This window comes from Paramormyrops kingsleyae, chromosome 6, assembly GCF_048594095.1.
Source record: "Paramormyrops kingsleyae isolate MSU_618 chromosome 6, PKINGS_0.4, whole genome shotgun sequence".
NCBI classification, from domain to species: domain Eukaryota; kingdom Metazoa; phylum Chordata; class Actinopteri; order Osteoglossiformes; family Mormyridae; genus Paramormyrops; species Paramormyrops kingsleyae.
In genome coordinates, this window is record NC_132802.1 from 20,175,132 (window position 1) to 20,191,576 (window position 16,445).

At 44.7% G+C, this 16,445-nt stretch overlaps 1 protein-coding gene across 8 annotated transcripts; it reads right to left on the reverse strand.

Annotated features, from left to right (window-relative positions):
- Window positions 1–723: 723 nt before the first annotated feature.
- On the reverse strand, window positions 724–16,440 carry csrnp2 (cysteine-serine-rich nuclear protein 2). Of its 8 annotated transcripts, none has more exons than XM_072713821.1 (8): window positions 13,401–16,440; window positions 12,577–12,715; window positions 8,130–8,206; window positions 7,675–7,732; window positions 6,914–7,087; window positions 6,010–6,272; window positions 4,029–4,325; window positions 724–3,518 (listed from the first exon to the last, which is right to left on the reverse strand). In XM_072713821.1, the coding sequence occupies exons 5-8, from the start codon at window positions 7,071–7,073 to the stop codon at window positions 2,607–2,609; spliced, it is 1,632 nt and encodes a 543-aa protein (XP_072569922.1). In that variant the 5' UTR covers window positions 7,074–7,087; window positions 7,675–7,732; window positions 8,130–8,206; window positions 12,577–12,715; window positions 13,401–16,440; the 3' UTR covers window positions 724–2,606. The 8 variants fall into 8 exon arrangements, with proteins under 8 accessions (XP_072569922.1, XP_023660771.2, XP_023660769.2 ...); XM_023805003.2 differs by lacking the exon at window positions 13,401–16,440 and adding an exon at window positions 12,925–13,386; XM_023805001.2 differs by lacking the exon at window positions 13,401–16,440 and adding an exon at window positions 8,985–9,030 and having other exon boundaries at window positions 12,577–13,386.
- Window positions 16,441–16,445: the final 5 nt, after the last annotated feature.

Genomic DNA, 16,445 nt, shown 5'->3' on the forward strand with positions numbered 1-16,445 from the left:
GTTCCCTAGAGACCTGCCAGCATCGTCGCAACTAAGTGAACACATAGTTAAGTGGACATTTGTGGTGCAGCGTCTATCAGCAGTGTTGATAAGTGCAGCTCTTGAGAGCAATATTGACTTGAAATCCTGAAACCCAAGGAACACCATCCTATCCTGAGAGTGCGTTTCCAGATAAGAATGGAAATGATGACTGGATGCAGAGGGCACTGGCACTGCCTCATTCCCCAGCGCACTGGCACTGCCTCATTCCCCAGCGCACTGGCACTGCCTCATTCCCCAGCGCACTGGCACTGCCTCATTCCCCAGCGCACTGGCACTGCCTCATTCCCCAGCACACTGGTACTGCCTCATTCCCCAGCGCAGCCCATTACAGATGTAGTTACAGATATATTCAGCCACACACGTCACCGATAAGTATATTTTCATACAGAACGCTTTACACCTGTTTCACCATGTGGCAGTCTTCACCTAACACATAGTCACATAGCATGTGCAACTTTACCTAAGTGTGATGATTAGCCTGCTTGTTTCTGTGTGTTAAATTTTCCGTTCATTATTGGATTTTACAAAGTGACGACTAATTAGAGAGTTATAACTAATTAGGAGACACCAAGACTGAAATTTGAAAACCCAAATTCTTACTACAGTGTACATGCCAGACAAAGGCGGAGAAATGGAATCCACTGTTTCTTAAATTGATTGGCAGGTAAGATTGTACAGTACTTCAAACAACCAAATGTGCGTCACTTTTATTTCAATTTGACTTTGACATTTTAACATTGTTTTAATGAATAGGCAAACTGATACTGAAGTCACAAACATCAAACAGAAATGCAACGCTGGTATAAATAACAGAGACTGTTGACAGATTATGAACCCCAGCAATGAAGGGTAACACCAAGACAAGAAAATAAAATACAGACCTTTAAAAGGTAAAGGAAAACCATAATAAAACAAATAACATTTGAGAAAAAAAAGTTTGCAGACAAACTTCGCTAGCATTTCCGCCTTCCTTATTGTGTCGGGAAAAAAACACTGAATTCACAAACAAGTTATAAAGTGGGCTGACAAGTGAGTAGCTGCTGAAATCGGAGTGCTTATCGGTGGGAGAAATGGTGCAGAAGACATCTCACTTAAATAATATCGTATTATTGTTACGGCCAATGCAGATGTTGGACATCCACGAGGAATACTCATAAAAACCTTTTAAACATAGGATGATGTGCTACAATACACTGGTACAACACAGTATACGTGATACGACACACTTGCCTTCTTGTAACTGTACATTAAGTAACCAAAATCAATTTATATATTTACTTTAAAAAAAAAAAAAAAAGTCCTACATTTTCTTGCCAATGTTGGAGGCCTCACTTTTTATACTAAAACCCAAGTATAACTGTAAATGATCTACGCATTTTTCACTTCCATTCATTTGTTCATTTTTGACAGATGAGATCTGTCCAGGTTTTTGGTTTTTTTTTTACCTCAAGAAACAACCAAAGACACATTCCAGTAACAGCCAACGGAGAAATATTAAATTCCCCCTTCAATATTTTTTTCCACCCTCTCCATTGGAGGTAATGGCTCACTTTTAAAAAAGATTTTATTCATTAACTGTCAAAATTATCCCACAAATGCACACGAGCATCATTTAAGTTATGGAACAAAAGTTTTAGGACAAATGAATTAGTGACCCATTTGTTAGTGTCGTGGCTTTTTCAGCCTCCTTTATCGACCACGACGGAAATAAATACCGGACATGAGCAGGGCACAACGCTGCGGTAGGACTGCCTCGGCTGCCGGAACTCAGTCTGGCGCATGTTGCGTTTCAATAAAATACGTATACGCGTCAACAAAGGCAGATGGACTGTAATTTTGATTATCATAATGCAATAATAAAAGAAAAAAAATGTTTTGGAAAATTAAAACCTAGGCAAACGTAAAAACGTGTGCATTTGACTTGTCTTCACTCTCAATGCAAGAGGGTCCTGAGCCCAACCTCACCCAAAAAAAAGGTGCGAGTGACCCTCTACCTCAGAACGCTGTACAGTACATTATATTTATACCAAGTATCTCCAGGAGTAAGTTGGTTTCACATGGGCACTCAGTGGTCCACCTACAGCCTCAGAGAGCACAGCTGACCTCTGACAACTTAAAAACAGTGTCCATGTATTTCTTTCCTTCGAATCACCACTAAATGAGGTATTACCAACAATGTATTTGTATACGAAAATGGAAATAAGTAAAGGCATGTCTTGAAGTCAGTGCTTACTTGAGACAAAGATGGGAACCACTGAATAAGCCTGTAACAGCCCCTACAGGCTCCTTAGCTGAACCACATCAGGGGGGGAAACTGCCTTCCTCTGATTGGCTGTTAAGATTCAGCTCCTTCTTATATGACAGATTGCACAGTGGGAAATAAAGACTTTTGTGTCCTGCCACCAGGACCACTTCCCTCTATGTTATTGTCTAATATACATGCTTGTCTCTAAAGAAAACTGATTATAATATTATTATTTGCAATTTTAAGATTTTTTGTTAATATTCTACTTAAGGTAGGCAATATACTTTATTGTGCAAAACATCTGCAAAACCTAAGGAAGTTAGGCCTGGGAAGACAATGGGTCTCCATCTCCAAACCCCTCGAAGGCAGAATGGCTGTTTCCCTGGCACACAGCGGGAGTTTTTTGCGGGGACTCGTTGTCATAAGCGAACTGTCCCTTGTCTATTTGCACGTCGTCTCCTGAACTCGAACCTGCAGCCGGCTCTTTCTCTGCCAATCCTTGCTGGCAGCTCTTGTGTTCTTGTGCTACTCCTTCGTCACTCTCTCCATCACCGCCTGCTCCAGGATGTTCCTCCGGAAATGCCAGAGGCTCCTCGTGCCCCATCTGGTAGTAAACCAGAGAGGAGGGCTCTTTCAGAAGGGCCTGATGATGAGCCTCAAGCTGGCTTTCTGTAAAGCAGAGCAGGGAGCCCCCTGCTGGGAAGGTCCCCTGGATGAGGAAGGGCCCTGCACCCTGCTCCACAGCCTCCCCGTCCTGCGGGGGCTCTGCTAGCAGGCACAGGCCCGGTTGGCCCAGTCCGCACTGGACCTCACCAGTCTCGCCCTCCTCTTGCTCCTGCTCACGGTTCCGCCGCTCTTGTTCCTCGGCGCTCTGCAGATGCAACACGGCTGCCTCGTTCTCCAGAGCCAAGCTGTCCCGCTGGGCCACGTAGTCCACCTCCAGGCCGTCCGTGGGCGCGCCCAGTGTGCCTGCGTCCAGCCCCGCGTCGGAGAGGACCGAGGCCCCTGGAGATGGGTCCACAGAGGTGCTAGCAGCAGAGGTAGGAGGTTCTTGGGCCCCCTGGGCCCCCTCCCCGGGCCGCGGCACCAGCAGCCGCCTCTCCTCCAGGCCCAGTTTCATGATGGTGTGCAGGTAGTGCGTCCGCACACGGAGGGGGTTGAACTCGATGCGGCCCGCTGTGTTGCCACAGCCGTCCCGCGAGCATCCGCAGGGGAAGGACAGGCGATCCACCTGCCGGGGGGCAGGGAGAGAGTTCACTACAGCCCGACTGCTGCACTACTGCGACATCGGTAATCCAATCGGTCACTCGCAGAGGAAACACATACAGTGCAGACAACGGGTCTATACAGGCTCTCCCTCGGATCTGCTGCAATTCACAAGCACCTTTTCAAGAAATTCTGTACAATTCTCGAACCCTGTAAGCTGGTGGAATGTACATTTATGTGGCCTGTGGGAGTTTTACTTACACAAAAAAAATGATTGGTTATCTCTCTGAACTAATCAGATTGCAGAGTAGGTGGGTCAAAGCAACCAGAGGAGGCGGGACCAAGATATCTGCTGGTCGACCCCACCTCCTCTACAATCTGATTGGTTCTCTTTCTGCCTTCAGAACATTTTTGTGCAAGTAAAACTACCCCTAGAATTTCTGGGATACAATCTGATAATGGTCTGTAATATTATGCAGAGTAATAAGCCACAGCGACAGGGCCAGCTTGCCTCCACACCACTTCCTCGCCTCACCTGGCACTTGATGCCTGCCTGGCTGCAGCCGCACCGCCGCGGATCACAGTATGAGCGGCAGTCGCAGCCACATTCCTCCCGCGAGAGGCGAATGGCTCGCAGCTCCGCCTTCTCGCGGGCATCGATGCGCACTATGCCCGAGGCCCGGAGCAGTGCCCGCCGCCTCTTAGTGGGCAGCGGCTGCAGGAAGAAGCAGTCGTCCACCTCCATGCCCTCGACGTCCAGGTCTTCGTCTGACACGTCGTCCAAGGTCAGCGTGTCGGCAGCCGCGCATGCCACCGTGCCGTTTCTCGTGAGCTGCGGGTTCAGGAGACACATCTGTTATGTCGCCAGTCAAGAGCAGAGAGACACCATAGGGTCTGGAATCCAAAGAACTCTTCCAAATGTGGACATGTTGATATTGATAAAAAGACTAGCTTTTCACAAGCTCACCTACAGGGGGAGCACACTGGGAAAGAAACAGAGCTACATTATTCGTAACCAGGGCAACAATGAGAACTGAGGCAATATGGCCGCCAAGGGGTACTGAGGCAATATGGCCGCCAAGGGGTACTGAGGCAATATGGCCGCCAAGGGGTACTGAGGCAATATGGCCGCCAAGAGGTACCGAGGCAATATGGCCGCCAAGAGGTACCGAGGCAATATGGCCGCCAAGGGGTACCGAGGCAATATGGCCGCCAAGGGGTACCGAGGCAATATGGCCGCCAAGGGGTACCGAGGCAATATGGCCGCCAAGGGGTACCGAGGCAATATGGCCGTCAAGGGGTACCGAGGCAATATGGCCGCCAAGGGGTACCGAGGCAATATGGCCGCCAAGGGGTACCGAGGCAATATGGCCGCCAAGGGGTACCGAGGCAATATGGCCGCCAAGGGGTACCGAGGCAATATGGCCGCCAAGGGGTACCGAGGCAATATGGCCGCCAAGGGGTACCGAGGCAATATGGCCGCCAAGGGGTACCGAGGCAATATGGCCGCCAAGGGGTACCGAGGCAATATGGCCGCCAAGGGGTACCGAGGCAATATGGCCGCCAAGGGGTACCGAGGCAATATGGCCGCCAAGGGGTACCGAGGCAATATGGCCGCCAAGGGGTACCGAGGCAATATGGCCGCCAAGGGGTACCGAGGCAATATGGCCGCCAAGGGGTACCGAGGCAATATGGCCGCCAAGGGGTACCGAGGCAATATGGCCGTCAAGGGGTACCGAGGCAATATGGCCGCCAAGGGGTACCGAGGCAATATGGCCGCCAAGGGGTACCGAGGCAATATGGCCGCCAAGGGGTACCGAGGCAATATGGCCGCCAAGGGGTACCGAGGCAATATGGCCGCCAAGGGGTACCGAGGCAATATGGCCGCCAAGGGGTACCGAGGCAATATGGCCGCCAAGGGGTACCGAGGCAATATGGCCGCCAAGGGGTACCGAGGCAATATGGCCGCCAAGGGGTACCGAGGCAATATGGCCGCCAAGGGGTACCGAGGCAATATGGCCGCCAAGGGGTACCGAGGCAATATGGCCGCCAAGGGGTACTGAGGCAATATGGTCGTCAACAAGTACAGTAGGCACCGGTGCATTCTTTGTCGGAGTGAGCCTCACGATGTTGCAGTATTCTTCCTTGTGATTTTTCAGGAAGTGCCTAATTAAGTTGTATTAAGTGATACTCTTTTGCTGCCTCTCCGCGAGGGGATGCCATTGCAAACATTGCAGGTAACTGTTGGGACACTTTGAGTTTCCAGTTTAAAGATTTTCCCCATGGCTGATGTCACGATAGTTTGTAGTTTCAAGCCATGCGAGAACTTAAAATCTGTGCAACTTACATAAATTAGGTGGATGTGGTAAATGAAACAGATCGGGCTGTGACAAGTGATACTGATCAATTAAAAATTCCTGGATCTGCCCCGATTCTGATCTTTGATACTGGCTCGGGACGTCACTGGCAATGAGGACTGAGGTAATATGGCTGTCCTGGCTCCTTCCACTACTCACCTTCCGCTTGCGAGCGTCCAGTTTCTCTTGGCGCAGGTGCTGACGCAGCGCCTGCCGGTGGCTGCTCTCCTGCTCGCGGGCGAACTCGCCGAGGGTGTAGCGGCGGATGGTGGTGTGCCGGCGTGCCATGCCCAGGGAGCTGCCGCCCTGGCTGGGCACGCTGGTGAAGCCCTGCCGCCGTGAGAAGTAGTAGACGGTGACCGCGTCGAATCGCACCCTCTTGGGGCCCGGCGGCGGCTTGTGCTGCCTGAGGATGGAGGTGGCTGGGCGGTATCCGCGTGGACAGAGCAGAAAACTCCGGGTTACAAACGGACGATACGTGGAAAAACCGAAAAACTAACTATAAATGAGCTCCTAATGACCATCACTGCAATGAACGTGAGTAAAGAGTGAAGTAAAGCGAGGCCACAGGTGTAGGACAAACGGAGAACCGATAGCAGGGAGGGCTGACAGGGAAAAGGGGCGGCTCCTATACAGGTTTCCATGGAGATGGCATGAGAGGGCATAAATTCCATAAACACACAAAATTAAACGAATAGATAAGTGTCCTAAATATGCATCTCTAGATGTGTCACGCTAAAGAGGCGCGGACGGCGTGAGGAACCTGAACGAGGCTCAATTGTGCGCAGATGTTCTCACATGCCAGCGCACAGTCATTACACTGCCGTCCCCCCATTAAAAACAAGATCTGCTGCAGCCAGTAGCATGGGGACAATCAACGAGAAAGTGTGAGAGTGAATCATGGTGTGGACACCTGGGTCTTTGAAGCAGTTCCATCTTCTTTAAGAAAAAGATCCCTGCTCTTTGTTTCCCGACTCCATCTAGTGGGCCTTTCTGATATGACAGCTGTCAATTTCCTGGTTATATGGAAACAGGCCACCGGCAATGGGATGGGGGTCCTTACGCGAGAGCAAGGTGGTGGAGGGGGCGTTGAGGCTGTCGCAGCTGTCGGCGCTGTCGCTGCTGGAGATGTCGTCATCCGAGTCCTTGGGGGTGGAGCAAGGGGAGCCACTGTCCACCTCCTCAAACCTCCTCTTCAGGCCGAGCACGGACACCACCTCCATGGCTCCTGACCCAACTGTGGGGACAGAGAGATGAATACAAGCGGTCAAGAGCTGACAAGCATGCGGGAGGCCAGGAGTCACGGATGTAGTCCAGAGAAGGGCCAGAGAAACGTGTCTCCCCTCCCTTACATTTGCGTGTCCAACACTTTGAAAGAAGAGACGGCGTGACTGACATAACAAACAGGCCCGGAAGCAGCAGAGAATCGCACAACACTACTGCACAAACATCAGTGATTGCTAGTCGTTTTCCAAGAAGCCTCCAAAAAAATAAAATCATAATTCATATACTTATAAAATGTGATCTTCTGCTTAAATTATGGACGTCCCCTAACAGCTACATTAAGTGTTCATCTGCAAGTGTAAGCTGGCACATTTTACATAAAAGCCAGCTTTAAGTGACCAGAGAGGCATGCTGGAAAATCAGAGAGGATACTGTGAAATTCAGAAGACAGGCAAACACCACTTACCAAATATCAGCTATTCAGCATGCTAAATGGTTTAATCTGTGACTGAGTTGTAAACGTAACACACAGTTCTGTGGGTGCTGAAACTTCTTAAAATGCATTTAGAGTGTTTTAAAAAATCACAGGGAATAACAAACCTTGGCTGTAGCCGCTTGGCTGCCCCCGCTGTTCCGGCTCCTCGCTGTAGACTCCAACCTGACCGGTAGGACACCGAGCAGTTAAAGTACAGCTTTCCTTATTGGTGCGTCTACTCAAACAGTCATTTCAGTACAGTGTCCCTTAAATTTAGCTCAGCCCTACTAAAAGGATACAACACAGAAAATAAGCATTTGACCTAATGGCATGTAAATGCAGTTTGTGATAAATAGGTTCTTCAATAAGAGCGTGTGTGTGTGTGTGTGTGTATTCGTTCATGTACTCAGGCATAGTAAAATCAGTTTTGCACATGGAATGAATGCATTCTGGATTAAATCAGCCGCACAGTTCAGCACAGTGGCCATACATGTCCCCAAAAGATAAGTCACACCCGACACAGAGCCACCCCACAAGGTAAAACGGCTAAATAGCCCCCTCTTTGTTAGAAATCCACTACCTTAACAACCACGGCACCTGCCGCTTGTTACCAGAGTTGAAGCTGATCTGCCACCCAGTGAGGATGAATTTGCAGTACTGTGAAAAAAAATGTTTAAAGCTATTTAAGTGGGTAGTAAGTGCAAATGACCTCAGAACAAAAAAAAAAGCACAATTTAACATTACAACATATAAAAATTAAGAGCAACACAATAAAAACTAGTAAAAATGTCTTATGTTCTCCAGAAAGTTACTGATATCTAGTTGGATGGCTAGATGAACACCAATTCGGCTCCCTAACCTCTCCTCAGGGGCACCCCAGCCATTTCAAGTGTTTATTCAATGTTACCATTTAATTAATTAACTTAATTCGTTAAAAAAAAGTCAGTGATCTACTGATTAGATGCACTAGGTGAGCTAGTGGTTGAGTGAAAAAATACATGGCTGGACTGTATGACTGCTGGAAATAATGGGGTGATTTTAGAAGAGGTTTTGAAATGGCTAAGCTAACACACTCTGACAGGCATAATAGCAGTTTTACACCAACATGAAGATCAATTTAGCATCATTCCCTTTGGCTGCCTAAGACTTTCGCACAGGGCTGTATGAGCACTTGTTCACAAGTTAAGTCCAAAACAACCGAATATCATTCACAAGGACACTAGTAGAGGAATAAAGTGTGTAAGGCATTGGTGAGCAATTTATTGTTGTGAACATGGATATGGGGTTGGGTGCAGGGGCCGGGGGGGGGGGGGGGCTCTCACATACACAGCACGTGTATGTGACTCCTAACATTTAGGTCAGTTATGTCTCTCCCCCCCATTAAACAAAGGCCAGTTAGGTGTGATTATTCTAAAATACCCAAAAATAACATTACCTTCGCTCTGTTCCGCTTTCTGTCTCGGTTGCACCCCCCCTCCTGTCTAATACGAAAATTACATTTAGACCGAGAAGTCAGAAAATGTTACCATGACAACTGGAAAAGCACAGTTTATATAAGCTGCACTGGAACGAATGTGCAGGCCCTTTCCTTATATCCGTGCCTCTATCCAGAGCCCTTCTTTTCAATAACAGACATTACACTGGGATACTGTGGTCAGTCTAGGTGGGTCTCCATCTTTGGCTAGTCTCCCAGTAAGATGCTTTTGATAGATACAACATCGCTTCACATTTTCAGGGCTGAATGAACTTTCCAGTAAAGCATCACCATTGGGGTGCAACTTTATTAAACAAAAAAGCACAATTAACAAAATTTACATGGCTGCCTGGAGGCAAACATGAGGCTAAAGATTAATGTTACAACTACCAGAATGAGCCAATGTCTCTATACAAAATCAAAAAGCATAAGATTGCATTTAATTATCTAGTAAAAAGACTATCATAGGCACAGAAATTCAACAGTCCAAAATAGCATGTGAATCACCCTACTCTGAGTAATCTTGAGGACCTACAAACATGACACTCTATCATAACATTCTCCAATTTTATCTACCGCCAATGGGAAAAAGTTGCTTTGTCCAAAATAATTCATCTCAAAGACAAGCAATGAGTTGTCCGTGTGAACCCAAATGCCCCATTATGGAGGGAAATACAGACATGCAAGAATGTGTGCCTTTGGAAACTAGCTCTCTCCGATACTTCAACTTAAATTTTTTCTCAAAATAGGATTATTGAATTTTATACTAATTATTGTAAAAAAAAATATAAAAATAAAATACAAAACAATGCTTTTTCTTCAATGCTTTCCATTTCCCATTTCTCGTCAACTGATTTCTCACAGTAGCAGCAAGACTTAAATTTCTAACTGTGATTCCTCACATGGTTTTGGAGACTATAGTAATACTTGTGTTCATGAAAGTGCATAGAGGGCTCACCAAAGACTTGCTATCAAAGTTTTTATAGCCATTGAATGACAGCATTGCAAGAAGTAAGAGGCATTCAATGCCCACCATGTCTCATAAGCCAATCGTGGGAGACTGACATGTTCAGAAACGATGGTTCACTATTCTCGAAAGTTCTCCCTGCCAAGCTGTGATTTGCCAGAGACGCATAAATGGGGTTTCTGAAGCAGCACTGGCGCAAGAAAATTAACCGAGGGTCATGTGACTAGGCACATGACAAGGCACTGCTCAGACATCTACAAAATACTATCTGTTTATGCTTACAGGTTCTCTGAGGTTCCACACTGTACCTATAGCACCTTCTTGTTTGAAATCTAATTCCTGAACTGCATATTCAACTGCAAAGGCGCCAGCGCTTAGAATATGGAGAATAATGGAGAGAAAGGTTTTATGAAATAGGCGCGACTTTGTCCAGCACCCTCGCTTCTGCCATGAATATCAGTAGGTGAGGTAAATAAATAAATCATTCAGAATCATCATTTATTGCAATTAAGAGCTGACTGTTAGCAAAAAATGAATATCCTGTAATCCGGATTGAGACTACATCTTCTGAAACAAAACAAAGATAAGACACCCAAGTTATACAATGACAACTTTCCAAATCTTTAATTTGGGGAGACAATGGAATTATTCTGGGGATACTTTTTCCCCCACAGTGTCAGAAAGATGGGAGAAAGCGGCAGGTCACTGAATGCTCTTTCTTCCTTATGACAGAAAAAGGCTCCCTTTCTCTAAGAGTAATAAATGAACAGAAACAGCTGACCCCCCAAAACCCTGTAAAATGCTATCCGAATATGCTAATCTTCCTAAGTCTGCTAATTCACAGCCACTTTCCAGAGACCACCCCCTACAGTGCCTGAAATATGTTCTGTCTTTAGGTGGATTAGTGAAACATAATTAGGATTCACATAATATCTTGTTACCACTTTGATTAATATGACATACATTTATATATAGCCAATGTGAGATATACATCTATTTATATAGCATAGTTTACCCAGTATGACATCAGATAGCTTCACCTTTCAATATATTTCAAAATGGCTTGTCTCTTATCAGAATAAAGCACATAGTTCAGGAGATGCAGGTACATTGTTAGTATGCAACCATCACTTCTTAGGTAAGCTTCAGTCACTGTAGTCTGTGGTTAAATTTGCCAGCTGCTCCTATCAATGCCTTTTCTCAAAATTACACTGGTAACATGCTGTATCGGAATGCATATTTAAACACTCTTTGTCATGTAAAATCATTATGAATGTGCCACGGTCCGTAAGAGAAAGGACTGCAACCAAAAGCTGCACATACAGCCCAGCAGAACCGTGTATGACAGCCCCTCTATAACAGATTATCTCCGAGTGGTGTTTTGTGTAATTTTGAACACTACAGAACTACATCCATTGCAATGGAAAAAAAATCCCATTTCTTTTTTAAGAACTTACTGCATTTGGTGGACAGTCAGCTGCCCACAAGCTGAAGCAGAAATACATTTTTCACTGGAATTTCTGGTTAAAGCATCCCAAAGTCTCCCTCTCACACCTAGGCCATGTCTCTCACCTTGCCACAGTCCTATGCTTCCTTGAGAATCTGACCCGCTGTTGCGGTGATACACTTAGGACTTTCTTTGCACGCATTACACATGTTTCTTCCATCACACATTCCTTTTTAGACATGGATACCCCCAAATCCATCAGCCAGGACAACACAGGCCTGCACATCAAACAAAACAACAGTGCAACAGTAGGGCCCTACGTTTCACTGTCACGGCGGGTCTAAAGAGTCATATGACAACTCGGACAAGGTTAAATGGCAATTTGCTGCCTGGTGGATTGTTACGATATATTCTTGGATTTGATCGAGGTTAGTCTGAGTCACCGTTTTTGATAAGGTTCCAGTCATGAAAATTTACGGATAACAAGGAGTTACGGAATCTGGCCACTATGCCAATAATAAAGAGAACCATGCAGACTCATGAGAAAATGTGTTCTTATCTTTAGATTACTGTATAAATTTCCATGTAAAGCTGCCTTAAACGTTTACGGTTATATTAAACGGTTAAATGAACTCCGTAACACATAAACGTGGCCCAACCGCGAAGAGACGAACCTAATTGTAAAAAAAAGGCAGTACGTAAGGTCAGCAAGTATCCAGTCCTGCACATAATACTGAAGATTTTTTTTTTTTTTACATAGAAATACATTATAATACTGGTTCCAAGTGGCACAGTTGAAACCGAAAATAAAAGCATTTCTTTTAAAGACATTGGTGTCTTCGGTATCTCAGCCATCTATTCGTCGGGTCCCTTCGTAAGTATGGGGGCAAGGTTAAATGTAAAAGCTAAATGGGCGTGCGTAGTGAAATACGGCAGATGTTTAAACAGTTATTGGAGAAACCACAGCAGTCAGGTATTGGCGATAAAGCACCAGCTCTCCTCCACTAATAGACATCAGCAGACTAACTCAAGGCAAACCAGGCAGCACGCCCTGCTTCCACACGCTATTCATTCAGTCTTTCTCTCAAATATGGCATTTGGCAAACTGTCAGGAACCCCAAAGCCCTCGGACTCCTTACCTTGAGAGGAACGGAGATCGGTCTCGCCGGCCTCTGATTCTCTGAGTATAATTACCAAGTCCCTGCACTTTTCTTTTTATATTGTTGTTCTGATCTTGCTTTTTTCCGTCCCACTATCTGCTTTGAGTACAACGAACGCCTATGCGAATAAAGAAATTATCGTATCAGATCTGTCGAAGAAAAACCGCAGACATTTGTAAGTAGTGATATTGTCCTGCGCACGTTGCTGTGAAATGTTACTTTAGGACTGTGCGTTAGAACTAGACAGAAAAAAATACGTTCGGTTGTTTTAGAGCTGCTAGAATATGTGCAATTTTGCGTTATGGCAGAAAAATGGTTCAGCTATACCGATCAACCCGGGGCAAGCAATAAGAAGACTTCCCACAGTTGTGTTAAATGTTTTATTTTGTATATTTTTCTCTCGCTTGCGAAATAACAGAAGGGTGTTTATTGTTTTCTCTTCTCTCGTTGATCCTTTTAAAAATGCGTGTATTTACTGTACAGTCCGCTGCACCCTGTTCGTTTTTTGTAATCAGGGCGGTCTTGTTACGCGTATGTAGTTTCCAAATGTATCGTCTGTTTCTCTTCTTTGATGGTGTTGTAATTTTGCATTTCCCGGCGCAAGATTTCCAGAATATTGGGGAAAATCGTAGATCTTCTCCCCTTCTGCTGCCCGGTTTGTTACAATGTAACAATAGCGTTTGGAATGCTACACAGTAGCCATATATATTCACCGTGACGCCATCAACGTCACATGAATGCCGGGACATGTAGTCATATCACCTCGTTCTGTAACAAAGGGCAAGTAATTTGGGTCAGCATACCTTTCTTCGCACGATTCTCGACAAAGGCAGCATTTTGCTTCATATATTTTTTTTTCTGTAGCAGTCCTTCAGCAAGTAATTAGAACCGCGTTTAATCTTTAGCCGATTACATCATGCTACTGGTATCTAAACATCCTAGGTCGAAGAAATACTAGAATTTTTGTATTATTAGCAGTAGCAAGAACTTATCCCTGGGCACGAGTATTTGCAGAAAACAGCTACACAACTCAGTTATAATACGATTCAGTACAGAGACACAGGTATATGGGGGGGAAACGGTCGCGCAACAATATGTAAAATTAGCTGAAATTCAAAGTAAATAAAGCTTGCATTTCAGTCCCCGTTTAAATTAAAATGAAGGCTTTTTGTACGTAATGTTAAAGCACTTCATTTCCCATAAGTCCTTCACACAACCCCAGAGGTCACCTACCAAAACACATGACATGTAATGCATTCTGTGGTTGCAGCGTATATTATATTAAAATGTTGAATTATGAAATGAAATCAGCCATTGGATGAATTGTGTTAATTTGTTAAAAAAAAAAAAAAAGTGTTAACACTGGCTACTTTAAAAATAGCTTACTCTTAAATGTATAAAAAGTGTAAAGTCATTGTTTCTCGACGGGCTACCATCGGTTATATTTTAAGTGCAGTTCAAATAAAACAAGCATTTGAGTCATTTCATTAAAAATATTTTCAGTGGTGATAGTTATGTTTATTAATATTTTCGTGCTTCCGTGTAATTCTGTCACCATGGCAACTAAGGACAGCGTCATATTCAAACTCCACTGATATAAGATGAATGACGACATGGTCAAAAAAGTGACTCGGGAGTTTTTGCTAAGGAGGGCAATGCCGTTGAACCAATTTTTCGCAGATGATGCACCAAAGGCAATAATCCATCAGAAATTCCATCTAAAATGCTCACTATTTTTAAATGATCTAAATTATACAGGAATATCACAGGTAATTTCTGGAGACAGTTACTTGAAAATGAAAATCACAGATTAAAAAGGCAACTAACAGTTGATGACATTACAAAAGAAACTGCTAGATATACATTCAAGACTCGACACTGCAGGTTATGGCTTTAAGTTAATGGCTGGTTATGATATTCAGTTGCTCAAAATCTCTTCAGAAACGACATTGCTACAACATGGGTGAAATAAGGGGAAGCTGCATTTAAATTTAAATAAAAGACAATGCAGTCATGTAAGTAGATTATTCACTCTGGTGGTAAGGACTAGGGGCAAAGATAAATTAGAATGAGAAAATCTTCCCATCCATCTATGCATTTGGCATAGGTTATAATTAATGTTACCACTGCTCATGAAACTTAAATATGGGGGACAAACAAATATCCAAATGTATTAATTGACCAAATTGAGCTGGAAAGTTCTTAAAATGCTTATTCTAAACATTCCTTTTGTATGATGTTCTGCACACCCTTAATTCCACCTAAGTAACTGAAGGATGATGTAGGGATCCAGAGAGTTGTTACCACATATGAAGTTCTGTTTTGGCGCTTGTCAAGCTACTACCTGAGTTAGAGAATGGGACGTTCTAAGGAGAGGGCTCACATACGACGTCTGCCGTCATCTTCCTCTCTAACCACCATTTGCCTGGTGGTTAGAGAGTTGGGAACTTGGACTGAGAAGAAGCAGCTAAACACTCTGCAAACTGGTGGGAATTCAGCTGGAGATACCAATGGCCCATGTTTACCAATGAGCTGAAGCAGTTTCATCTAAAAAAAGAGAAGCACTATGCAAAAGGCAGTCCTCTGCTACCTTAACAACCCCACCCCCCCCACACACACACACCTATCTATCATAATTTGAACACAAGCCATTTTCTTTCAAAATAAATAGGAGAAAGATGCTCTCTTTGAATCTGTGATTGTGCACTGTGGAGGCAGGGAGCACAAGAAAGATGCTCTGTCACACGGAGTCCCCTGCCTGGTTTGTTCTCCTTTGTCCTCATTCCAAAGAATGGCTACAGATATCCATTAGAGTTTAAAGAATAATCATAAAAATTATAATGGCAATGGTATCCATCCATCTTCCAACTGCTTACACAGGTTAGGGTTGGGGGCAAAAGGGAGCACAGGGCAAAAGGTGAAGAGCACAAATACACACACACACACACACACACACACACACACTATGGACAATCTGGAGATGTCAGTTAGCCTAACTACATGTCTCTGGAATGCAGGAGGAAACTGGAGAACCAGAGGCAACCCTCACAGCACAGGCGGCACAGGCGGAGCACGCAAACCCCTAACAGCCAGAGCTGAAGTAGGGCTCAAACCTCAGGTAGCAGTGCTACCCACAGAATCAGCAGGCAAGCCTAATGTCAGAGACAGTCATTCAGTGTTAGCCTTCAGCACCCCCCCCCCCCAAACGATTAGCACTACCCACCATACCTTTGACTAAATAAATTCAAAACTTTTGATAGCAGCCTTACCCATATTTACCCACTCTGATAAACTCTGCCATTCTACTATTTAGTATTATTATTATTATTTTTTTATTGTTTTTAAGTTATGCCCCCAATTTTCTTGCCTGTGCTCTTTCAGGCTTTAGAGTAACTACACATTAGGGAGGACAGTTACAGCAATCAGAATGACCCATAAGAGTAAGGGACAGAACTGACCAAGGATGGCACATTCCAAGTGTCAGCTTTTGATTTGGCACACCAAATACTCAGTGGATGCAGAATTTTTCTTTTTACTTTTTTTGGGGGTGGGGTGCTTCTGAAAAGAATAATAAAAAATGTAAAAAGTCGGGGGTGCTAATACAAAATCACTCTCCATTGAAAATGACTAGGTAAAACAAAAAAATAAATAAAACAGATAAACATTGGGGTGCGTCTTCAGTCCCATAATGCTACAGTGACAACCTCTTGAGGATCCCAGTTTGGGATGACACAACAGGATGCTCTTCCACACAGTGCAAAAGAAATCATATAAGTGATTGCTAGGGAATTATGGGAACCAGGAAACAGTGCTGAAGAATTAAGCCCTATGCTCCGCCACCCCCCCCT